This window comes from Buceros rhinoceros, unplaced genomic scaffold, assembly GCF_000710305.1.
Source record: "Buceros rhinoceros silvestris isolate BGI_N320 unplaced genomic scaffold, ASM71030v1 scaffold605, whole genome shotgun sequence".
Classification (NCBI taxonomy): Eukaryota; Metazoa; Chordata; class Aves; order Bucerotiformes; family Bucerotidae; genus Buceros; species Buceros rhinoceros.
The window spans coordinates 42,905-69,765 of NW_010411000.1; the positions used below are offsets into that span (position 1 = coordinate 42,905).

General features: G+C 44.0%; 1 protein-coding gene across 1 annotated transcript in view; it reads left to right on the forward strand.

The window, feature by feature from the left end:
- ADCYAP1R1 (adenylate cyclase activating polypeptide 1 (pituitary) receptor type I) overlaps positions 1–26,861 on the forward strand; it is a 103,310-nt gene that overhangs the window by 11,537 nt on the left and 64,912 nt on the right. Inside the window, exon 2 of the mRNA XM_010135809.1 lies at positions 10,479–10,584. Within this exon, the coding sequence (XP_010134111.1) occupies positions 10,479–10,584 (106 nt within the window). The remainder of the gene's footprint in view (positions 1–10,478; positions 10,585–26,861) is intronic.

A 26,861-nucleotide genomic window follows, 5' to 3' on the forward strand; every position in this document is an offset into this window, starting at 1 on the left:
GGGTTTTAGTGTGTAAAAGGACAATCTCACTACATGTCACACCTCATCTAAGGTGTTCCAGAGTTCAGCGCTTGTGATTAAAGAAAGGAATTAGGTGTGAATGTGTTTCTGTATCTCTCAGGCTGCTGTGAACATGTCAGGTATTGCTGTCTGCTGTTGTGGTTTTAGCGTGGCTCATACCCGGGTCCTCGCTGATAGTCTGGGTGTGTGCTTCTCCTTTATGGTATATATGGAAGCAGTATGTTTTTATCATTCCTTTGAAATACCAGGGATGGGGAATTGAGGTCCGGAATGGTACTCTCTCACCTGTTAACTGCATGTTCTTGAGTGGGACACATTTGAACTGCATTCAAATCATAAGGCACGATCCCCGTTAAGACGTGCGTGTTCTCAGGTTCTGAAAACACAGGTTATAAGGTTAAGGACAAAGGCCAAGTCCCCTCCATAAATCACTGTTTATCAATATACATTAGTTGAGAAGTTGACTCCTTTACTTTAAGGAGACAAATACTCTACAACAGGTAGTGTGTCTTCTTACATTCAGCGATGTCTAGGGCATCTTTAAACAGGTCCCGTTTTTAAGCTTACAAATGCCCCAGACAGAAGTATTGTGTATGGTTGAACTATTATGAATCACAAACGAACCCAGTACCATCTGCTGCATCAATGGAGGGAATCGCGTTGGTGGGACTGATCACCCCTTTGGCGATGATTTGTCTACCCAGAACTTAGCTATTCCCTGTCATGGTACCACTGCTTATCACCACAGATTGTCTTTTCTGGGAATTACATTTAAATGTTGCTGTTAGAGCACTCTTGCCAGATATTTAAATACTGTTGATGAGCCACGATGAAGTCCGTGCAATATTTCTGCTGGCCTATGAAATCTGGGGTCCTTAAAGTGGAAAAACAATACACAGATAATTTCCAAGAAGTGGAGTGGGGATGGGATTCATTAATGCACAATCTACAGCAGCACAAGTCACCTTGGGCTCTCATTTTTGTTACTAACTAGAAACAAACACTGGCACTGCAAGTGTCTCTCCGTACCATCTTTTTTCACCCAGAAAACTTGGACCGTAAATATTGATCAACACTGCAGGAATATGTGCATATTTCTAGACTTTCGCTTTTTTTTTTTCCCCCACAGAGCAGATTGCATCACCTTTTAGAACTGTTATTCCAAAATAGTGAAATAGCTCACACTGACAACTGTAAGCAGAGTAAAAGCTTTCCTTTCCCCTCAGCTTGAATGACACCACGGTTCCTCAACTGATGGGTGCAACCTTTTACATCGTGTTTCGTATTTGTAGCAGCGTTCAATGACTGTGAATGGAGCCAACACACGGGAAAGCACAGCCTCGTCCTGCTCTTCACAGTCATTAGGTTGGATGTCAGAGGAACAAGGCAGTTCATGCTCCGTGGATCTGCCAGCGATCTCCTCACAGCCTGCTTTCCACCCAGGCAGTGTCCACAGGGACAGACAAAGCTGGTTGTGATGCCTCTGAGATGACTCTAGTCTTCCTCTGGTAATTTGTTGGTACTGGTGGAGTTTTTTCTGCATATGACTTCGCTGATCTTCATTAGGAAGTTTTCCTACATTGCTTCTCTTCCTTTCTAATCCCCTCTGCTGCACTCTGTGCTAGCTCGTCTCACCGTGTTGGTGCTCTGACACATCATTCAGTCCCTTCATGAATATGGACTTTATTCCCCTCCTTGAGTTTTTTACTGTGAAATAGTGGCAAAACCCTCCAGAGACAGGAAGGAGAAAGAAGGATTTGTTGAGAAAACCACTCTAGGCAAAGTCTTTTGTGCAAAGATTTGACTCCTTATGGGATTTGAGAGGAATTTTTTGGTTGTGAGGGTTTTTTTCCCCCCTGCACTTTGGCACAATATCTAAACAAATGTCTCCTAGTACTGAAAGGAGAAGGAGGGAAACTGAGAATGAGCTTGAGCACTTCCCATTACCGCCGCCATAATGAGCTCTTCGCCTCCCTTGTCTGTGCTCTTCCCAGTCCCCAAACCCCTTTGGGGAATATTAGAGTGAGAGCTGTAGCACGATGCACTTGCTGGAGCCGCCTGTGGGGAGGAGTGAAAGGGAGGAATGTGTGTGATAGTTGAGGGCAAATAGCTTTAATTTAATTAGTAGATTAATTAAAGCTTTCTCCCTTGGGTAGGGTACGTGTGTGTGTGTGTGTGTGGAGAAAGTGTTTCTGCAGCCTCCTGTAGCTGTTCATCACGCATTTCTGTTCCAAGAGTGACTCAGATGGGGTTTCTATTGAACTTGCTGGGACCCTGCACAAAACAAATTTCCTGTCTTAGATCTTTTCTCTTCAGGGTTTTGTTGAAATGTAATGAAGTATAAATGGGCAAATAATAACGAGTAGTAACAAGAACTTGCCTTGCAAATGAATGTGGCATTCGGCAGCACAACAAGTGCAGAACTCCTAAAAGCTCCTCTGTTTCCCAACGTCCCCTCTGTGAGAAAAGTCTTACGTTAGCGCAGATTCCCTCAAACTTCAGCCAGTGAAACTCATCAAGAGGTTTTTTTCAGTGTGATAAACCATTCAAGGCTACTTGGAAGCCTTGACTCTGCATGCTTTACACAGGTCCCAAGGAAAGCAAGATTAAGAGCACGTGTCCAGGGCTGTATTAGCAAGACAATGGGCAGTAGATGCAGGGAAGGGATTGTCCCCCTCTACTCAGAACTCGCTGGACCTCTCCTAGAATATCGCATCCAGTTTCAGGCTGCTCGATATAGTAAAAGTTGTCAGTCAACTGTAGCAAGTTCACAGACACCAAGGTGGCCTGTAAGAAGAGGATGAGGAAAATTGGAAATGAGGGCTATAGGCGTAGGTTGAAACAAGGCAGGTTCATACCACAGAGAGGCCGTTTTACCCTGAGGATAGGTGAGCACTGTAGCCAGTTGCAGAGGTTGTGCAGTCTCTATTCTTGGAGTTTTCCAGAACCCAGATGGAAGAAACCCTGAGAAACTTGGTCTGATCCAATTACTAACCCTGCCTTGAGTGGCAGGTTGTGCTGAAGTCTTCTGGAGGTCCCTTCCAAGTGGAATTATCCTCTGATTCCATGATTCCATCTGAAAGGCTCATGTCATAGGTAGTTGCCATGGTCTCGCAGCCACCAGAGACAAGGACGTCTGGAAGAAGACAAAGGTGTGTGAAGGACTGAAACTTGAAAAGAACAAACAAACAAAAAATCTTTGACTAGGAAAAAAAGTTTGCTATTGCTCTCAGAAAAGGCAGCTCTCAGGGCAGTGGTCCTGGACCTTCTTAGGCATCATCTGGAAGCAACGTAGCCCCCTTTTCAGTGTTTAGGTAGGAACTTTTAGACTAGCCTTTTTGCCGAGACAGGGGATTGATTTAACAGGAAATCTGGGTTGTGGACAAGCAAAATCATTGTCACCCTCAAGTTTACTTCATTGGATCAGCAGCAACTCAGATTAGCTGAAGAGTGTGTCCCAGACTGGCCAGAAATTAAACAGGTCCTCTTTCTGTTCCCTCATTGGAGATGTGCACCTCAAGCATACCATGTCTAGATAGATTTTAAAACACTTTTGCGATGAGTGGTTGCATCCTACCAGAACAAGGTTTTGAGAAACATTGCTTGGTATTGCCTGCTGTCAGAGACAGGATAAAGGTATTTGTTGGTTTAACTCAAGATGTCAGTTGCCATGGAAGTCATCAACCACACTGAGAATGCCTCACCACGCTCAAAGAGAGGTTCTTCCACTGATTTCCAAGATAAAAACCTGTTAAGGCAAACTGAAAAAGAGGTTTACCCCATGTGGCACGGCACAGCTTTTGTCCGGAGTTACCACTTCAGAAGGAATCCGCTGAGTGGAGGGAACTGTTGCTGCTGCTGCTATTTTCTAATCTGCAGTGAGACCTGCATCCCTCCAGCAGCCATCGGTGCTACAGGGCAGCCATATCTCAAATTTGTGTAAGCCGCTTTGGAAGGAATCGGTGCCTTTTTCTGGCAGTGTGCTCTGTTTGTGCGGGTTTATTTCTGCACAATTTGCTTAAAGCACGGTGTCAAAACCACGCTGCAGATTGTACCATTGTGCCTTGGTTTGACTAAGTTTCTGGTCACTTTACCCTTTAAGTGTTTCGAAATTACAGTAGTTGGGGCGCCATTTACACCGGCAGACAAAACCGCAATCAAGTAACAGTGTAAGGCCTTCCTGGAGACAGCAATTGGTTTGACTGCCAAGCCAGTGTTGTGGGCACCAGTCGTGATGTAAATCAGTTCTGAAAAAATCCGGATGCTCAGAGCTCCTTCCCAAACACCGCTGTTTTTAACACAACATTTTGCAAGTCTTGGCCCGGGTTTGACCAGTTGAATCATTGCTTGATAAGAGCAGGGATTTATATTAAATCGAGTAATGTTGTTTCCATGACAAAGGAAGCTTCTTCTGGCGATGCTCACATAATAATGTCTTATTTTTTAAAGCTAACTTTTTAAAACTGGATGTCATAACAGAATTAGAAAAAGTGTAATTGAGCATGAAGTGAATGATCTAATACACCTAGTGGATTAAACTCCTCTCTTGCATTACTTTAGAGACAACACTTAGACAAAAGGTGATTCAGACTCTATTTTTTCTCTGTGTTGATGTAAAATGATGTCCACAAGGGATTTAAAAAAGGCTTGTGCTCTGGTGGCTCTGTTGCTTTTTCTTATCTGTATTTCTTTACCTCTCTCCTTATGGTCATGGTGTCTGTTATGACATATCCGGAGTGGAACGGAAATACTCTCATTCACTTTGCCAAGAAGGAATCAGGACTTTACAGGCACAATACAGAAATGCTGAAGAGGAAAGAACAGCTAATGGTACTGAATTTGTATATCTGATCTTGTCTTAGTAGAAATGAAAATGCCAAGTGAGCTGCACGGTTCACTAACACAGCTTTACTACGGCTTCAAAGCATGTTTTCTGATCCTGGAGTTTCTCAAAAATACTGGTGACTTTTCTCGCTTCTGTAGATCTGCTGATTTGTGCAGTGTAATCATACTTTAAAGCAATTGTGAATATTCTTACGGAGAGTGAAATGAGCAGAATGGTATTTTTTGAATAACTGAATGTAGTCAAAGACAGTTCAGGATTCTTGGCTAGACTGTTCTGCACTGTTGACCCTCAAGATGATTAGTTTGGATAACACTGAGACCTCTTTCAATGCCCAGCTTTGGTGTGTTAAAATATTTCCAAATCCTTCCAGCCACCCAGCAACCTCTCCTATGCACAAGTCTTTATCAGTGATGTGGCTGTGGCACGAGGATAATATTTTTTTCTCTGAGAAGACCTGTATCTACTTGATATAACTGAGGAAATTATTCAAGTGGCAAAACAGAGATGTCTTTTACCATTAGAGATACTCTACAGTGTCCTGACTAACAGCAACCATAAAGGCCCATGCAAGCAACAGCAACTGGAGGCCAAGTGAGATACTCTAAGGCCCACCAAATGGTCTAGACATCTGTGCTTAGACTTCTGACCTGCTGACTTAGGGTATAGCTGTACATCAGCGTCAGAGACCCACTGTGTAAGCCAGGACTCCACCTAAGCGTGGTGTTCAGGTGAAGTTCAGATCATTTGTTCCCTGGTACAAGTGGGTAGGAAGCATCTCCCTAATGCTGTCCAGTCCTGCTTTCCCCGCTGTCTGCTCACAGACTTGCTTTGTGCTCCTTGCATGTATTACCAGGGATATCCTCTCCCCATTTGCAGGTTTACTGGGCATGAGGGTCCAAGGCACAATGTCAGCAGCTTGTACCATGCCGTGCCTAATGTGAGGCACAGTCTGTGCTACAAGCTGGGAAGAGGTGGAGATCTATCACTGTGCTCTGTCGATCTTTATGCACCAAGTCAGACAGCTTGACTTGCCTTCCAAGGCACAATGTCAGCAGCTTGTACCATGCCGTGCCTAATGTGAGGCACAGTCTGTGCTACAAGCTGGGAAGAGGTGGAGATCTATCACTGTGCTCTGTCGATCTTTATGCACCAAGTCAGACAGCTTGACTTGCCTTCCCCGTATAGAAATCTCCGAGAAGGGAAGAAGTTTCTCTCAAAGCAACTTCTGTTCACCTGTCGTCATCGCAGTTATTGATGTACTTCAACCAAAACAGGAAGGAATAAAGCTTATTTAAATTTCCTGCTGGAATAAGCTGGCCACATGCAATTATTTCCCTGAGCAGGGAAGGGTAGAGCACTCGTCTATCTGCACAATTCCTCCTGCGTGATTCCTTCCCCGGAGGATCCGTATGTTTGAGCAACGCCTTGCTTAAACATGTGGCTCTCAGATTTGCTATCCTGAGTTACACACTTAGCTCGGGCAGCTCTGGAAGCAGCGCCAAAGTGTTCACCTGGTTCTCTGCTCAGGTTTGTGTACTAACAACGGCTGTCTTCTTGGAACAGCTTACAACAAAGCAGCACCTTGAGAGTATGTGGGAGGTTGCAACAGAATCCCAGAACCATCTGGCTGGGAGAGACCTTTCAGCTCACCCAGTCCAACCGTTCCCCTGCACTGCCAGGGTCCCTGAACCATGTCCCTCAGCTCCACACCCACACGCTGTGAACAGCACCTTGAGAGTATGTGGGAGGTTGCAACAGAATCCCAGAACCATCTGGCTGGGAGAGACCTTTCAGCTCACCCAGTCCAACCGTTCCCCTGCACTGCCAGGGTCCCTGAACCATGTCCCTCAGCTCCACACCCACACACTGTGAAACCCCTCCAGGGATGGGGACTCCAGCACCTCCCTGGGCAGCCTGGGCCAACGCTGCACAGCCCTCTCTGGAAAGAAATTGTTCCTGATGTCCAACCTAAATCTCTCCTGGTGCATCTTGAGGCCATTTCTAGTCCTGTCACTTGTCACATGGGTGAAGAGTCTGATCCGTACGGTGCTCCAACCTCCTTTCAGGTAGTTGTGGAGAGCGATAAGCTCTCTACCTTATCAGACCCTTCAACAGTTTTGTTGCCCTTCTCTGAACCCGCTCCAGACCCTCAATGTCATTCTTGAAGTGAGGGACCCAAAACTGGACACAGCACTCAAGGTGTGGCCTCACCAGTGCCCCCAGTACAGGGAGACGCTCACTTCTCTGCTCCTGCTGGTCACACTATTGCTGATACAAGCCAGGATAAATAAGGTGAATGTTATTAATATTACCATAATACCAAGGGAACAACAAAGAGTTAACTACTACAAGTTTCACAGAGAACATGCCAGCTTATTTTTGTGGTGGCCACTTTAATAAAAACAAATGAAAAATGAAAGCTTTTGTTTCGTTGTACATCTGCACTGTTGTTGCTGGTTGCTTTTGTCCTTTTGTGTTCTCTCAGAACTAGACTGCTTGTATTGACTGTATTTGTAGCTATTGAAATACCTGGCTTTTCAAAACAGGCGTGTGTCAAACTCCTTCACTCCACCAAGAGTCATAATTTTATAGCAGAGGGAGAATTTCATGCACTCTCCACTTGGTTTCTTGATTTCTCTAGTATGTGTCAAAATATTTTTAGCTGCACATATCGCTGGTATCTTCTGGGAAACTGAGACCAGACAGTCTCTCCTGAACTCAGGAAATTGCAAATGTCCTTGAGGCAAAAGAAATGAGATCAGGAGGCCATGAAGTTCAGGCTCACACTTCCATTTGAATCGTGCTCTGCCGCTCGGTTGTTGATTGGCTCAACTGGTTAAAGGCTCTACCAGGACATAGTTAATGGAGAAACGTGAACCGTGGATCCTTTCAGGAAAAGACAGGAATGCTAACACACGTCTGCATTCAACCCAGAAACACGTTATTAACAACCCCAGCCTGGTTTTATTGTCTCTGCTGTGGCATCACTTGTTAGCAGAGGTGACAGGCAGTTCTATTCTCTCCTCTGGGACAGAGGTTAAGGTTTCCTCCCTTTCTTTGACTTCTGTCTCAGTTTCCCTGTTCCCCATTTTTTTTTTTTTAAATCTGTTGATGAAGAATGCTAGAAAACAGCCTGAAGATAGTTAGGGAAAGTCACATCAAAATGTTCTGACGATAGTCACAGCTAAGGAAGGCTGCAGGGGCAGGTGAAGCACGAGTGCCCAGCAGTCTGCATTTCAAATACCTCCCGAGCCAGACTCGGATACAACTGACTAAATGTAGTTAATTTGGTCAGATACATCTGACTAGATGTGCCTGTCTGTGAGGAAATGATAAAATCTGAGCTTTTAACCTTAGCCTTTCTTTATAATCATCAAGTCCTGGCTCCTTCTACTAAGGAAGACACTAAAAGTAGGAAGGATAAAGCACACTCCTGTCCTTTTGCTATAGACTGAATTGAAACCTTCTTCTCAAAGGTCTGTGATTACCCCATTGGACATCAAAAGCTGGCCGTGGTGGGTTTCTCAGTGTTTAGTATCCTTTGGTTGACTTCGCATAAGTGCATACATGAAATATGTGTGTGTGTTTGTGTGGTTTGGACTCCTGTAACATTTTACATCTGCAATATCAAGCTGTAAAGAGATCTACGGGTCAACAAAAAGCACATGAAGAAACCTTTCCTTTGGTTTATTCGTACCCTGCTTGTGTAGACAGTATCAGTTTAAATTATATTATTATTACTAAATGACAGCTTTTCTAATCTGCACATGCTGAACTGTGTAGAAACTGCCACGTTCATGTACTGAGTCACCCCTGGACACTTCTTTCAGGCCTTGGCACCTGTGGAGAGTAGACCAGTACTAGCAGCAGAACTCTGATTTACTTGTTATTCTCTTCTTCAAAGATATTCTAAAAACTTGAATGTCAGCCAATGACATTTTCCCAACGTTTGATGAGGTTTAGAGGATGATGTAGCAAAAGCCCTTATGTTCTTGGGAGATGCTGGAGATCTGTGACCATTATATACTTTGAAGGCCCTTGAGAGCTCTTAGAACAGAGCAGTGTTTGTTTTGAAGATAAGCAAATCTGATATGGTTATGCCTGGCGTATCCCACAAGGAAAATAGCTGAAATTTATTATTGGGATCTTGGAGATGAAACTGTGTAGCATTATTGGTTCCTACAAAGGGTGAGTGAAGATTTCCAGTAGAGGTTCTTTAGGAAACCCTCCTGGTCTTTGGAATATGGGTGGTGGCTTGTAATTGTTTCAAGGTCAGAAGTGTGCAAATGGCTTCACATCTTCTAACACATACAAAAGCACAGCACAGGCACCACCAAAGTAGGATTACGCGTGCCTTGGGGTTTGCTGGAAGTGTGCATTGAGTGTGTGGTGGCAGTTCAATGCGTCGGTGACCCAAACCATCACTCTGTTCCCTCTACTGGGATGCGAGGGAAGTAAAATTGAACTGTGCAGGTGGGGCTCCGTGGTAAACTGCAGGAGATTGCTGTCAGCTATTGCTTTCCCTGATTGCGTGTTTCTTCTCGGCAGGTAAGGGAAAACAGGCCACTTGACAGGTGCACTCTACTTCCCCCGTAGTTCTCCATCATCAGGAGTGAAGGAAATGGGATGGGAAATATGAAACTGCAAAATTGCTTCAGTGAACCAGGATGACCCATCCCGTCTTCTGCCAGCGCACTGATTTTCACGGTGCTTTCCACTGACTGTTATTTGACCCTTAGCAGTGCCCTTATGAAATGATCTAATGAAACTTTGGACTATATTGTCCTTGAATCGATATTCCCTGGCCACTGTTTGCAATAGGAGTGAAATCTTGTATTGATTTCTGGGAACGGGTCACATTCTTAATGTGTTGTTGCTTTGGGATTGCCTGGATCCTGTTGGTCTCAATGTTCCTCTTATAAACCTTCTTCTTCTTTTTTTTTTTCCCCCCTCCCTCTTTTTTCTTATAGTGGGCTGCCTTAGAGGCTCGATTTGGACCAAGTCCTCTCAGTTTAATTGGCATTGCATTCTCTTTTGGCAAGAAAGTTGCCTTGTATTCACTGGGAATAAAGGGAGAAGGAAACATTAAGGAATGGACGGGGTGAAAGACTGAGAGACTGAGCTTTTAGTTCAGTTTTGAGTCCTGAGTGAGGTTAACAGATTGTGCAAGACTCCTAAAAAAGCTGGTGGAAGATCAGACTGAAACCTCACTGGATTTCTGATTCCTCTTTATTTCTTATTCTTATTCTTATTCTTACTTATTCTTATTCTTTCTTTATTTAGAGGTACCTTTGCTTCAGTCTTGTATGAAGAAGGAATACAAAGAAATAAATCAAACACATTAGAAATTATGCTTTGACAGGAAGAGCAACACCACCCCTCTAAACAATTTCTGAGCGCTATAATTCCATAGAGTGGCCTTAAGTGTTCTGGGTGGGGGAAATTGAAAAAAAAATATTTTTTTGCAGTTTTGTCTCATCCTCAAGGATGTTTTCTTTTTTTTTTTTTTTTTGAATGAGATCTCAAAACTTACTGATGTTTCATCAGAAACTCCCTAGCTATTTGGTTTAAGTTTGTAATTGTTCTCCACATTTTTCTCCATACATTTCAGGTTACAGCAACTCATTCCAACTGCATCATTAAAAAGGAGCAAGAGACTTGCCTGGAGAAGATACGGAGGGCAGCTGCCCTGAACCCGTTCAATGACTCTTCTCCAGGTGAGTTACAGCTTGGATGGACCACGTGCATCGAGCTGACCGTTTCTAAGCATTTGCTGTCATGGCTGCAGGGGGTTTCAGCAGTATCAGTGAAAACGTTTTACTGTAAGAGGTGCTGGCACTGCAGCTGAATGAGCTTAGAGAAACGTTATAAGGACAAAAAAAAAATCGATCAGTGGGGATGTACCAGGACAATCGGTGGTTATTCTCAGAGGTCACAAACTTGCTTCTGTCTTCTAGGTGATGCAGTGACAGGTACCTACAAAACCAATCAAAACCGAAAAAAATGAGAAAAAAGAAACAATACGTCTGGAATGACCTTGATAGTGCTCATTCCCCCTCGTCAGCCCAGGAATAATCTGTGCCCCTCTCACATGATCTGAAGATCTTTGCAGGGATTAACATTGCGATGCCACAATCTTGATGAAGAATACTTGTGCTATTGCTGAGATAAGAAACTGAGGCAGCAAGCAAAGCAGACATTAATAGTTTAATATCCTGTCTCATTTCCCACTGACTGCGGCAGGAGCTGCCTGTGGCCAGCACCAGTGAGAGAAGGGCAAAGAATGACAAAGAAACTAATTGGAAATCAGGGTCTATTTTCTGAGTCCTGGCCAAACTGCTTCTGCTGTGACTAGAATCGGTAAAACTGCAGAGAAAAGCGGGTAAAACACATTGTGTGTGTGATAAAAGAGGGGACATTTCGCTCCCTTTTTCCTCTCCACATATTTTAGCCCAGAAGCACGGGAGGGCAGGATGCAGCTATCTGTGTTAGTGGAGCATCCTCTGAAGCAAGCCTCTCCTGCATTTTATCTGCCAGGTGAATTTCCATCCGAGTCCTGCTATTCGTCTCATACCGTCCTGCTTTTGGCTGGGATAGAGTTAATTTTTCTTCCTAGCAGCTGGTGCAGTGCTGTGTTTTGGATTTAGTATGAGAATAATGGGAATGATACTGATGTTTTCATTGTTGCTACATAGCGTTTATCCTAAGACAAGGATTTTTCAGCCTGTCATGTCCTGCCAGCAAGGAGGCTGGAGGAGCACAAGGAGCTGGGAGGGGACACAGCCAGGACAGCAGACCCGCATATTCAAAGGAATATTCTATTATATAAGACATCGTGTTAGTGTAGAAGCTGGAGGAGCTGACCAGAAGGGGAGGATCGCTGCTTGGGGACTGGCCGAGCATCAGGCAGTGGGTGGGGAGCAATTGCATTGTGCATCACCTGTCTTTCTTGGGTTTTATTCCTCTCTCTTTTTGTTATCTCCTTTTTCATTACTATTATTATTATTATTACTATTATCACTAGTTTTCAATTTTATTTCAGTTATTACGCTTAGCTCAACACATATTAGATTTATCTCAACACATGGGTTTTACTTGTTTTCAACTCTCCTCCCCGTCCCACTGAGGTGGAGGGGAGGAGTGAGACAGTGGCCACATGGTGCTGGCCAGCTGCTGACTGGGGCTAAAGCACGACACATATATAAGCTCAGTTTTGTTCTGCTTCCTGGCTTTGGGCAAACAAGCTGTGATTTGGCAGAAATGAGGAAACTGTGTACTTCAGGCAGTTAATTTCAGCACCAGAGATACGTATTTGAGACCCTCTTTGTGCACGGCAGAAGAGCTTCCCATTTCTTCTGTGGTCCAGAAGTGCCATAAGCAAGGACAAAAGGGAAAATAAAACCTTGTTTCTCCTCCCCTACCCCCAAAATAGTGTTAGCAGCTGACCATGAGCCCTACTTCATATGATCACGCAATGACTATTATTTGGACTCAAGAATTTACAGATTTCTGGAGGTCAAAAGAGAACATTTCACCAGCTGGTTTGTTCTTTGTCACTCAAATCCAGAATAACCCTGGTCGTGGGGGGACTGTTCAGACCAAACTCCTCCCCACTGCCTGTTCCAAATAGAAAGAGCACAGCATAGAGATAGAGAAGGTCCAGAGCCACTGGAAAGGCTTTTGCATCTCAATGTGATTAAAATGTATCACCCACTCAGGCAGGAAGGGACTGAATCCTTTCAAGCACTGGCTCAGCAGCCGAACTCAGCTGCTCTTTATTCTGTTCCCCCAGTAGCTTTGGATTGATTCACTCTAAAGAAGATTTTCCCAGGCTCATTGTGCATCTTTTAGTTGTTCACCACATCCTGTGGCAACAACTTCCACAATTTACGTGGCTTTGGGTAAAGAAGCCGCATCCCCTCAAAGACGTTGATTTTCCAGTGGTGTATTTCTTGTTTGAAAGCCACTTCATCCTGTGGATCCTGTTTCTTAGCCTTTCTCTGAACTTTTTTTGAGTTATTTTAGACATATATTTCATTTCATCTCTGAGACTATAGCATTCCCCTCCACCCCCTCTAATTCCCGACCTTCCAGACTCACTTTTGTTACACGATACTTATTTCAAAGCAGATCCTGCCACCCTCATTCCAAACAAAGCCTTGTCTCCATGATTAAACGGGACATCAGCCGAGCTCTACCACCTTCTTGCTGTTTGATCAGTGTTATTGAGATACTATTTACTCTGTTTTGAATGACACCTGGTTGCTGCCTTCTAACAAAAGGTGTATCCACATGGGCTACTCCGTGATGGATTCAGTATTTGGGAAAACCCCACAGGTACCTGTTTAGTCCAAAAGCACTTTTCCTTCTGGGTTATTATTGGAACGGAGCACTCGTCGTCACAGCTGAACCTAGCTTTTAGTTAAGATATCAATCATTGCTGGGAGAAGAAGTTTCATCCTGAAACTCCCTGAAGAGGTAGTAACTGCCCATAAATTAAGCAGTCATTTGTGCAGTGTGTTGATTTCTCTCGATTTTCGCCTGCTGCAGACAAACTCTTTTGCACTTGGGAGAAGTGAAAATTGCCCAACATTTGGGTTTTGTTATTCATCTGTAGCAGTAAGACTTACTAATGATGCAAGTGTTGGAGAAACACGTTAGTAGCTTGTTTCCTTCAAAGAAACAGAAACGTAGGTAATACCCCCTGAAAGAAGGTAAAAATCCCTCCTGGGTGGTGGTGAGTGAAGTTCTGCTTGTTCAAGAGCAAACCACAGGGTCACAGAATCACAAAATCACGGAATGGTGGGGACAGGAGGGGACCTCTGGAGATCATGTAGTCCCACCTGCTAATGAAGGTTGCACAGGATCTCGTCCAGGTGGGTTTGGAGTCTCTCCGCAGAAGGAGACTCCACAACCTCTCTGGACAGCCTGGGCTGGTGCTCTGTTACCCTTCAAGTAAAGAAGTTTTAACTGATGTTCAGGTGGAACTTCCCATGTTCAATTCTGTGCCTGTTAACCCTTGTTCTGCCACTGGGCACCACTGAGAAGAGTCTGACTGCATCCTCTTGACACCTGCCCTTCAGATATTTATAAACATCTCCAGATCTCCAGAACTGCCTCTTCCCCCATTGGAGAAAATCTGCGTGCAAATTTCCATAGAACAGCGCAATATAACTTTTTTCTGAGGACTTAATTCTCCTCAGAGGGGCTGCAGGGTGTAAAATGGGATTGTGAATTTTTAGAGAATCTCAGGCACATGTTCAAGTTACTGTGGCTTAAAAAAAAAATCCACCCAATCAGCTGAACTACAGTAACCTCCGCATTCTTCTGCTGCAGGTGACACAAAATCGAATGATCATGTACAAAACTTGGGTCTGGGACATGAACAGTCTTTGTGGTTTCTACAGTGTCTGGAACAGTAATGTCACAGATCATGAATCCTGCTCCAACATGCCCACATGGTGCAAAAATGATAACGGTAATAGCAGGTTTCCTGCTGCTGTTTAGAGACCTTGTCCTCTGCACTGGTATTTCTCCTGAGTAGATACTTCATGGAAAGCAACACACTTTGAAATCAAAAGAAGAACATCTTATGGGTTCCTGCATTTTGTAATGATTCAATTCTCCTGCCTTCGCTCTGGCCCCTTGCTGTGTTCTGTGTCTGTGAACACAGACATAAGCTAAATGGTTCCCCAGAGCTCCTCTGGGTGAAGTCCAGCAAAAGCTCAGTATTGATGCTGCAACTGCAACCATAGGTCTTGAAGAGCAAGGCTGGCACTATAGCATGGGAAGCATCCAGCTCTGATGTTTTGCCCTTTCCCTCCCCCTCTACCTCTCCTGCCCAGTTGTTATGTCCATCACTGGTTTATTCCTCACAGGCCTGTGTAATGCTTCAGGGACAGTGGTTGCCTTGAAATTATTTGTTTGTTATTTTCCATGAGTTTTATGATGGTTTCTTCCTCTCAAATGCTTACGATTCTTTAGGAACCTTTACATGAAAAGAAATGAGGGGCATGCGATGACCTACATGTCCATCTCTGTTCAGCCATCACCCACAGCCTGAATGAAAAAGAGAATTTGAAGAATGTGAAATCTCAGCAGGACCCAGAATCTGACTCCTTCTCCCTGGAGAGGGAATTAAAGTGGTAAAGGGAAATAATGAAAGCCAAAGTCAGAAAAGAAAGGAAGGAGGGTAACGATTACTTCGTTACTTCTCCAGGCAGAGGAGCCAGGTTATGTCCATCTCTGTTCAGCCATCACCCACAGCCTGAATGAAAAAGAGAATTTGAAGAATGTGAAATCTCAGCAGGACCCAGAATCTGACCCCTTCTCCCTGGAGAGGGAATTAAAGTGGTAAAGGGAAATAATGAAAGCCAAAGTCAGAAAAGAAAGGAAGGAGGGTAACGATTACTTCATTACTTCTCCAGGCAGCGGAGCCAGGTTATTTCTTACATCAGTGTTTCCAGCCTCCCTTGTTTGAGTTTTTATCCCTGTTCTTGTGTGGAGCTGCCCCAGTTCCTGCTGGAGCCTCGTCTAGCTGTCAGTGGTCCTGGAGGGACTTTCTGCCAGAGGGGAGCTGACAGAGCTCACTGGTGATCCACAGTCACCCTTTTTCATTTCTGTGTTTTTCCATCCAGGCTCTGCTGGCCTGTTCCCCACCCTGGGGCTAGGAAAGGACAGCACAGGAGTTACTCAGTTATTTAATGGAAGTTTAATGGGTCATGTACACTTAGCATGGGATTCATCTAATTAAATGGTGATACCTGCAAATGCAGCTACACTACAAATGAGCAAGTAACATCCTCATTTTGTAGCTCTGGATATGTAATATGTAGAGCCTGTGACGTAATTGATTTCATCCTCAACATAGATTAGATGATGCCTTTTTTTCTGTAGGGATACACAAAGAGTGACCATCTCAACTATAAATATTTACACTGCAGATGCCCAGATTTTATCAGACAAACCCTACCTTTAGCAGCTGCCTTTGTTATACTCACTAGGTCGTGCTAGAGATCTGGACTACCCAAAAAAATCTGGACCAGGAATTTTACCACTGGACATTTACGTAATGCAGGTGTTTTCTTCACGCCATCCACCTACTGAACTGTCATGGATCTACTCTAGACTTACATGAGCAAGTTTTGAAGTTAATGTGACCTTGTGTGGTGGCCTCAAAAGACAAGAACCTGTGCATTCACACTTGCCACATGTGTGCACTGACAAAGAGAATCTCCCATCCGTCTTCTGTTTCCTGGTGTCTTGCATCTCACCTGGTTGTAAATCCAAGGACCTTACACATTTGTCTGGCTTGATCTGGAGTCTACTGACCGGTTGTATCTGACACCGTCCATGTATGGGTGGACAGGATCACAGCCAGGGAATACGCCACTCAGAGAAATCCCGTGATGGAAAGAGCCCTGGTGATGAAGAGTAGAACATTTCTCCAGCTGTAGATTGGCGTGATAGACATTTCCCAATCCATTGCCTGTTTCACTTTCCATTGTTGCAACTTGATATTCCAGACTTGCTCCCCGAATGTGGCGCTCTCCCAAATGGTGGGGGAGTTCTTTGAGTGATCTGCAGATTTCAGCCACCTATTTAATTTTTATAGCGCCTTAAAATGCGCTAGTCTGGAATGGGCCAAGGCATGATAATAGCGGCCACTGCACAAGAATGTGAATACAAAGAGAAGAGATGAGGACTCATTGGTGATTATGCGGTTCATGACTCACTGTCAAATTCATCTTCAACTTGTAGTCCTTATTAGCTAGTCCTACTCCTTCTGCCCTTCCTCTGAAAAAGCTAAAGGGCAGCAACATTGCCAGGCAAGTCAAGAAGTCCAAATGGAAGAAGTATTTGCTGGGGTGCCATGCCTAAAACGATCTTTGTTAAGAGCAATCGTTACTCTGTAAAGCAACAGGAAAGAGACTGGTAAGGGTGCCAAGGAAGTAGGAGGTAGTAACTGAAGGTAATGCTGGTAATGCAGGGAGAGAGTAGATTTTGAAAAGTGTTTCCATCTTCTATGATGATCAAAGAGGGTTTTTTAGGTTTTGATTTTTATTGGGTGTCTCATCACCAGCTTGTTCTTTCAGAGCCCTTTAATTATCTGCTCTTATTTCTCTTGGCACTTCTGGGGAGATACTACTTCGTTGTGTGCCTGTGTGTGTGTGCACGTGTGTCCTTTGTAGATGCAGCTGTGCACAAAAACAACAGCACTAGGATTGTTCTTCTCACTCTCACTTTTAAAAGCTGTTGAATTTTTAGAGTTGGGAGGGTACAGCTGACAATGTGACTCTACACCTTAATGTTTTCTGCTTTGCTCCTATCTGAGCCAGGATACTGACCTAGATAGATTTGATCTCCCTGAATACATCTGTCTTTGGTCAAAGATGCTTTTTCATGCTGCTGCGTTTATCAGTGTGTCCAGAGAAGGGCAGCACAGCTGGTGAAGGGTCTAGAGAACAAGTTCTATGAGGAGTGGAGGAGAGAGCTGGGGTTGTTTAGCCTGGAGAAAAGGAGGCTGATGGGAGACCTTATCAGTCTCTACAGCTGCCTGACAGGAGGTTGCAGTGAGGTGGGGGTCCGTCTCTTCTCCCAAGTAGCAAGCAATTGGATGAGAGGAAATGGCCTCAAATTGCGCCAGGGGAGGTTTAGATTTGACATCAGGAAAAAATTCTTTACAGGAAGGGTTGTCAATCCCTGTAACAGGCTGCCCAGGGAGGTGGTGAGTCCCATCCCTGGAGGGATTTAAAACATGTGTGGATGTGGTGCTGAGGGATGTGATTTAGTGATGATGTAGCAGAGCTGGGTTAGTGTTTGGACTCAATGATCTTAAAGGCCTCTTCTGACAAAAATGATTGTGTGATTCTGTGATCCATGCGACACTGGATAAGTGTCTTCTACTAACCTTACGTTAGAGATTGTAGAAACATGCAAGAATTTCAAGGTAGACGTTAGGGACCATGTGATTCCAGGGTTAGGATCCGTGCTCATTTCAGCCATCTACACTGTAGAGATCTCCATCTGAAAAGACAACTGTGCAGCGCTCAGTACCCGAGCTGTGAGCAAGCTTTACTCATTTTCAGGCAAATGCAAGAGAAAAACCTTCCCTAATCTCTGTTTTCTGAGCATTGACTCATTCTTCAGCCCTTTGCTAAATATCTCCGGAGGTGTGAAGTTAGGTGGTATGAATTCTGGCGATGATAATGTAGCAGCACTGGCCTGAACAAAATCTTCACAGTCAGGCGTAAACCAGGCTGAGACTCTGTGAAGGATCTTGTTCTCAAATGGAGCGGCAGAAGCTAGAAGAGAAATTGCCAACCTGCTGTGAACTCGGTCACATTAGGGAAGCTGACCGCCTGGAAGTGTGTCGTCAGTGAAAAAGTTTGCGATCGGGGGAAAGGAAGGGTGCTGTGACACTGTCATGGTTGAACCCCAGCCGGCAACAAAGCACCCAACCAGCAGCAGCTGGCTGCACCCCACACCCCCCAGCCTCTGTGGGATGGGGAGAAGGACGGTAAAAAATAGTAAAACTCGTGGATTCAGATAAGAACAGTTTAATAATTGAAATAAAATAAAATCATACTGATCAAAAGCAATGAAAAGAGGATAACAAAAATGAGAGAAATAAATCCCAAGACAAGTGATGCACGATGCAAGTGCTCCCCACCCGCCGACTGACGTGCAGCCTGTTCCCAAGCAGTGATCAGCCCCTCTTGGCCAGCTCCCCCCAGCTTACATACCGGACATTTGGCCAGTTCGGGTCAGCTGTCCTGGTCGTGGTCCCCCCCAGTTCCTTGTGCCCCTCCTTGCTGGCAGAGCACGGGAAACTGAAAAACCCTTGACTGGGGATAAGCACTGCTTAGCAACAACAAAACCACCAGCGTGTTATCAACAACTATTCACCCTAAATCCAGAACACAGCTCTGAACCAGCTACTGGGAAGAACATTAACTCTAACCCGGCCAAAACCAGGACAGTCAGAACCAAACTGCTTTGGAATGATCTTTGAAAGAGTTTCTTGCTAGTCATGGCTGGAGATGGAACAGACCTCCAGTAAAAAAAAAAACCACTGGTTTGTTCCTACATCTTGGAAAAAATTCTCGCATAATGCCATGGATTTTATACAGCACATGTGGGAGATGCAAATACTTCAGTCTCTGTCCTAAGTCTTAACCTCAAATTCTACTAGTTCTTATTCACTGTTTTGTCTCCAGGGATGTGATTTGTCTCTCCTGATTTCAGGAACTAACACCTCAGTTCGCTAGCCTAAACTAAGTGGCCACTGAAGAGCTGTGGGTCCTTCCTTCTTTTCAAACTACCATGGCTTCCTGACATTTGTGGGATACACTTTTCTCTAGAATGGCCTTTTTCTCGCCACGACTCCAGAGGGGAGCTGCAGCACGAGTTAAGCTGTATGGACTCTTTTGGATAGTTAGAACTTAGGTGAGGTGATCATCGGCCTGGGAACGGCCAGCCAAAATGACTCAGAGAAAAGATGCAAAAATTGCTGTAATGGAGCAGAAATTTCTAGTATCTCCTTGGGCAGCACGAACAAGTTCCGCCAACACACTGAGCAGTGTCTCGCTGGTTTGGATGAGGACTGCCTCCTTTGCAAGCCCTGCTGATATGTCGAGGTTTAGTCATCTTCTCAGGGTCTGCTGGACTTGCATTCAGAGGGGAAATGAAGGGAAGGAAAAGTGCTGGAATTTAACGCCTACAGCTCTGGAAACACCATTAACCACGTGTACAGGCTACTAGTGCCGTCCCATAGTATATTCATTGTCAAACTGCCTACCTAGTTCTTTCAAAGCCGTTACTTCTGTCATCTCCAGAATTGCCAGGAAGTCCTTCTTTAGTAACCAGTTAAAAGAAAATAAAAGGCTGGATGGAATTTGTCCAGGCAACTGGGTAAGATATTGCCTTGGACAAGATGAGTTTCCAGGAGCAGGACTATTGAATAAGAGTATTCTTCAGCAAGCAGTTTAGTCGTCAAAAATTGCAGGTTCAGGATAAATTTTTCAGTAATTTGGACGAAAAAAATATAACAACCATGAAAATTTGGAAAAGAAAAATATATTGAGATTTCATGACAGAACATTGAAGAAGTTTTGCTACTTAGATTTAACTAGGGTTTAAAAATAAAGAAATGTTAAACTTAAGAACCAAAAAGCTAAAAATAAAATTTCTTATCTGCCTGTTCAACTCTTGGTATTTTATGTCAGCCAAAAAGAAGGAAAAAAATCTCGCTTAATTGACCAGAATGTTTTTTCTTTTTTTTGTTTTGTATAACTATTGAAACAAAATATCAATTATTTACACAGCTCCACTGGTGAGTTCCTTGTTTCTATGGTGACAGCTAGTTCATTAAATCACACCAGCTCTCTGTTTTGGTCCGGTGTTCAACAGCGTCAAGAAGCCCAGTCTTACCTTCCGCCTCACGGCGAACAGGACCTGCAACGGAGCAAACAGGGGCAGCTTCTTTACGGTGTGTGCGGAGGCTGGCAGGAAGTGAGGGGTGACCTGCCTTTGGCTTTTTGGCTTGGTGTGGTTTAAAATGACTATTCTCAAATGCAGGGGGTAGTAGATGCGTTTGTGATGGATTTTATCTGTGCGTTACGGGGTTTGTTTTAATTCCTGTTGCCCCACGGTGCAGTTAGGAGTGTTACATGTGATTGCGAGTATGGTCATAGAATCCCAGAATCACCTGGTTGGGAGAGACCTTTCAGCTCACCCAGTCCAACCGTTCCCCTGCACTGCCAGGGTCCCTGAACCATGTCCCTCAGCTCCACACCCACACGCTGTGAAACCCCTCCAGGGATGGGGACTCCAGCACCGCCCTGGGCAGCCTGGGCTAATGCTGCACAGCCCTCTCTGGAAAGTTCTTCCTGATATCCAACCCGGATCTATCTCCCTGATACAGGAGATCACTGATGAACAGCAGTAAAACGTAAGCAATGAAATGAGTGACAGTCTTCCTCGTGTGTTGTGATCTGTCGGTATCTTCAGTCACAGATAGCCGGAAGCTGTGACAACTCACAATCATTTAACTTTTTATTATCTGTAGTACTGTGGCAGAAAAAATTCCTCAGAAGACTATTAACAGGTCATCTAAATTATAACGGAGTGGCCACCTACTTCTTCAGTGCAGTTTTTTGTCAGACCTTTGCAGCTCCTTGTGCCACATCCCACCAGGCAGGTACAACCCAGGGCTGAATTAGAGCGTTTCCGTGTAGCGAACTGGGTTTTCATGAGGGTCCTAAAAACGTGGTATTTCTGTAACAATGAGTGGGTCAGGTTTCAGACAGCTGGATGTTCTTCTAAAAGGTAGTTCTGCGAAAACACTCTCTTGTTCCTGTTCCCGTGGCATGTTCTGTGGCTGGCTGCTGGGTTTTTGGAAGAATTCAGCTCTGTTTGGAATCGATGGCACAGCTGACTGGTTTTGAGGGTCTTTCTTCCTAGTGGTGGAACATGGATTAAGACAGCCCTGATTGGCTTTGAATGTCTTCTGAATTTCTTCATCACTGCTCTGGCAGTGATGATATTTCAGAGGATTCCCAAAGGCACCCTAGAGGTTGCCTGTAAATTACATTCTAGTGTTCAACAAGTTCCTGAAATGAGAGGATTAGGAAATTACTTTGGAAATTTTTAGGACCAGATTGCGGTGCAGTTAAACAGCAAGTGCCTCTAGATTCCTTAGGGTACAAGGGGCCATGGGGCCTGCAGAAGATCTGTGTCTGCCTGGACTGGCAATTCGATCCCCTGAAGCATCTTGAATTTTGCAAAAAAAAGGTCTTTGTGAAAATAAATTAAATCCTTACAGTGGAAATACCTGATGCAGCTACATAAAAATTCCAGGTTCAGGCCAAGGCAGTCACTCAGGCTTCTTCAGTCATCAGTGATGAAAACCAGAAGACTTCCAAGTGTGGATCATTACCCACAGACACCTTCATTTTATCACTGGAATTACTTTCAGGGCTTCAGTAAACACACTGGCTTCGTGGGCTATAGTGGAAGCTGAGACACTGGGGAAAGGGTTTTGTTGTATAGAGACAGATGTTCATCGCCTTTTGGGATGCCTTGGGTGCCTGGAACACCTGCACAGTGCTGGAGGAAGTGGCAACGACTTACTGACATAGCAATGGTGAAACAGAAGCAGAGGTCAGCTCTTAGCTCAGGTGGCCCCTCAGGTGTAGCGAACTGAGGCAGCTGAGGCCACAGCTTGCATACAGACATCTGTATTTTTTAGGTTTCTTACTATGCACTTAGAGAGCTATAGGACTCACTGAATCAGGGTGGTGAGCCCCTGGCCCAGGCTGCCCAGAGAGGTGGGAGCAGCCCCATCGCTGGCCCCATGGCAGGTCAGGTTGGCCCTTGGGGCTCTGAGCCCCCTGCTCTGGGTGCAGATGTCCCTGCTCTCTGCAGGGGGTTGGACTGGGTGAGCTCTGAATGTCCTTCCAACCCAAACCATTGTATGATTTTGTGATTCTATGAATCTCAATGGAAAAGAGATTGGCATCTCCAGAGAATGAGTCATGTTTCCTAAGAAAGTCCTCTAGAAAAATGAAGGAATTTTTGTTTGCTGAAGGATGCAAAAATGCCCATCCTTTTGTATTGATTTTAGAGAGAGAGAAAAAAAATAGGTTACTAAAGTGAAGTACTCTGAGCACTGGCTAATAGAGACGTGTTTGGCTGTTCTTATCAGAGGAACTACAGGATGACTGTGCACACACACCCGGAGAGCTTGGTTGTGTTAGCTGAATTACCGAAAGGCAAAGGGAGGACAATAGAGCAATAATTTACTATCTCTGCTTGAGCTTATAAAAGCCTGGAAGGAGGTGAGAGATACTGGTGCATATGCTAATAGTTAATAAAGGCAAAATACAAACGCTGGTCCTTTATATAATCTGTCGAGTTTGGGCCACTGTTCCCGATGAATTCATAACATAGGACTCTTGGCTGTGTTTAAGGGTGTGTTTTGTCACCCCGGTAAGACGAGGGGTCTGTAATATACCCGGCGATTCCCACTCTACCCCACAGTAGCTCCCCACGTGTAATGGCGTTGCCTGTTGTTGGTAATGAGAACCAGGATCCTTGTTCCTTCTTCTGTCTCTGTGTTGAGATGAAGTACCAAAGGGAATGGGGACACCAGAGCAGAGGCTCAGTGTGTGACACTGATTTTGCATCAGCTGACAGAGCACTGATCTTGTGGAACACACAGAGTTTTTCAAAGAGACGTGTGCGCGGGAAGCAATGCTCCAGGTTGCAACCTGCTACGGAGAAGCATGACCAGGCTCCACCTTTTACTTACACGTGGAGATGGTGGTCACCCATTCTATCATTTGCATGAGGTGACAATGACAGTCATCAGGCATCACGCAGCGGTCCTTCCACTTCTACCCTGTTCTAGTCAATCCCTCATTCAGTCTCTGATTAGAGGTAACTTTTCTGGCCACAGCCCAGAAAACGAACTGCTTGAATCTTATTTTCTGGGATATAATTGGACTTCTGGGAATCCGCTATGAAGTTGTCATTGTTTGAACTTCCTTGGTTATTCTTCTGTACCTTGATATGAAGATGAGAACAATATCAGGGATTTTTTGCAGTAAGAGAGGATAGAGTTTTTCTTACGGAACTTGAAATTTCTCTGCCATAGGTATTTTTATCTCGACTATTGTCCTGAAGATGCCTTTGCAGTCAATGGAAAAAAGTTGGCTTTTTGAGGGAATGACTCATAAGACCTATGTCAAATATCTGTCAGATGGAAGACAGTGTTCTCTAGGATTGCCTATTTCTATCTCTTCCTACAGTAATTTTGAGGGCTATTGAAATGTATGTGTGGCAATTGGTCAGTTGAATTCCGCTCTGAAAAGCACATTCGCCAGTTACTGCTTGCTTTGTTAATGGGAATGATTGCCTGTACTTAGACCACTCTGTGAGACCCGATGGGAACAAGAAGGGGTTAGAACAAACTCCAGTGATTTTCCATTAATAACTTCAATTGAACGATTTTCTGTACACTGCAGAGTCACTTCCTTCTTACCCGTGTGTGGGATTCTGGGGGAACACGCTGACATGCCACATTTTGCATAATTAGAATCACTCCTTTGGTATCTGTGTGTATTGTAGGATCACTCAGGCAGCTCTAGTCATGGATCAAGACTCAAGAGAGCCTTCTTAGCCTGTACTTTGCCATGAAATGTTTTTTTTCTTGCAAGGCTTCACCAAGCGCTGATATTCTCACACAGGTGGCCAATGACTAAACTGCCCAACTGTACGATTTCATTTCTTGTTTCAGCTTATCCTAAGTTCCATCCACTACTTCTTACTATACTTTACAAACTTAAGCCAAGAACTTCATTACAAGAAACCACCTATTCAATAATACATGCAATTGAATAAGGGTAATAATCTGGACTCCGGAAAGGTTTTGCATATTGATTTTTCCTCAGCAAAATAAAACTGAGGAACAATAAGTTAAATCAACTTCAGACAGAGGAGCAAGTTACAGGACTATAACAAGCTATTACCTACTCTGTCTGCTAAGCAGTAGAAAAATATCTGTATGTGCTCCTCTCTCCATGGCAAAAATGAGGGAATTCGGTATTTCTTACCTTCAAAAGCGGAAGTGCAAAGTACCTTACGTGCATAAAACCACCTTAAATATCAGCTCCCTGAGCCCCTCCTAAGCCCTGTTTTTGTCTGCAAGTTCTTTATATTTCTGCTTAGTTAGACACTTCAGCTATGCCGTTTCTTCTGCTGGAAATTACAGGGAATCAGATCTTGCTCTGCTCCGTAGGATGCTGAAGAGATTAAGAAAGTGGAGGCAGCTCTGCAGTGTCTGCGGAACTGCATGGCCTCTTCCATCACTGGAAGAGTAAAGCAACGGGAGCTGCATGTCCAATACTCGTATATTGCTTCTGGGCAGGGGAGGATGGAGGTGGGAAAGGGAGATCCTTGGCTTTGTCCGGGAGCTGCTGGCCAGCACTGCTGACTCATAATGGTCATGGTAATTTGCTCCTGGCAGAAGGGAGGAAAAGAAAATATGCAATTCCTGCCCCGAATTCCTCCTGTGAAAGAGGAGGAACAGGACATGAAAAAGGGGAAGTTCTCTCAGTTTCATGCAGTTTTCCAGCCTTTTGTATAACAAATGAAGCAAAGGAGAATGCTTCTCTTGTGTTTTGTTTTGGGGATTATAAAGTTTAATGTCTGGAATTATTTCATTCTAGAGAGAATTTTTCTTGCTATACTAGACAAAAATTAACTTGGCTTGTGCTGTCATTATGCTTCCCAGCTTGAGATTTCATTTTCTAATATGAATTCCATCGCAGAAGTTGGGTATTCTGTGGTGCAGGAATATTTTAGTAATACCACGCTGAATTCTAAAGGTGAAATTAATCTCACGTTAGCTGGCTGAAAGAAGAATGTTTGCTTTTTGTGGACATACAGGCCCTTCCACGGCAAAAAAAAAAAAAGAAAAAAAAAGAAAAAAAAAAGAAAAGAAAACAGCTGATTTGGCCAGTCTATCTTTGATATAAATTTTAAGATAATTTGTTAATTTCAGATAGCTCCGAAGAAGGATAATTTACTTTATCTACTATTGATATGTAATCATTTTTTTTCCACATTTTGTATCTACTGGAACATTAAATATTAGAGTCCAGTTCCAGATTTCGTTTTTGTTTATTTTTTCAAATGTAGGTATTATTCCTGCAAGATAAGTGGAAAGGAACGGAGTTTAAAAATCTTGCCATCCAGACTTCAAATCAACCTCACTTTAAATAGATGTTCTTTCTTCCTCCTCTCATTTCTGAATTTTGCACCTGGGTGCCATGAAGTCACGTGATTTTGACAACTCAATGATTACATCGTGTCTCATAAAAGATTTGCAGGTAAATCAAAAGTAGTTACATGCCTTTTGCATCGTGCTGTAAACACTTTTGCTTTTAACATGGGTAGTTTTTAGCCTCAAGACATATGGAAATATCAAAAAACCTCAACTCCCAGCTAAAATGCTTACAGCTACCACCAGCCTGTTTTCTGAACAGATCAGGATAAAATTATACTGTTAAGATTTTGATAATTCTTAAATTAAATGTACCTTTTACCAAAATGAGAGGAGGAAGTACCCAGCGGGCAGTGGGAGGGTGCTGTGGTTAGCACCAGGAACAGCTCTCACCCTTCTCGAGGAGGAATTCTGCTGCCGTCAGTCAACTCCCGCTGAACTCAACAGGCATCTTCAAGACGTGTTGCAGTGAAGAGAACTGTACTGGGCTCTGTATTTAGGAGGAAATGGCCTCCTTGGGGAACAGTCGTATCACTGGATGTTAGACATGCAATATATTGGCTAAATTAGCTGGCTAGTCTCCCAAGACTCCTTGTACAGTTGATGGACACTGAGATTTACATTCAGTTTGCATATGAAGACACCTCAATTAAGATGTCTTAATATGCAGGCTGAGTCCCACTCAAGGAATATACACAATCTCAAAGAGTTTAGCTCCCTATTTCACTTCCCAGTCCTGGATTTCCTCTTTCTCCGTAATTCACATACACTATTTTATTTTCTGTGGGTTTTGGGGGAGTTTTGGGTTTTGGTTTTGAATGGGAAACCTACCCCGTTAGCTTTGCCAGGTAAGGCACACGTCTGAAGTTAGATGGTGCAGTTTTCACCTTTCAAGAGCAGATGGTTGAGTCTTGTGGACAAGAACCTGGAGGTGCTCTTCTTATTGGTTCTTTTCTTTGCCTTTCTAATCACCCTAAAAGCTGTTTCAGACTTTCTGAATCCCAACCTTTCCTTAGCAGCTTGCACTTCTGGTAATCAAGCCATACCTTTCGTGCTCACACAGTTGCTAGAATTGATTGGTTTGTTTCCTCTGCAGAAAAACAAATCAAAGGGAGCAAGGGGAAAAAACGTAGCTAGAAATTACAACCAAAACAAAAGGCAAGGTTAGAATAATCCATAACTGAGTGACTAACCAACCAGGACTTG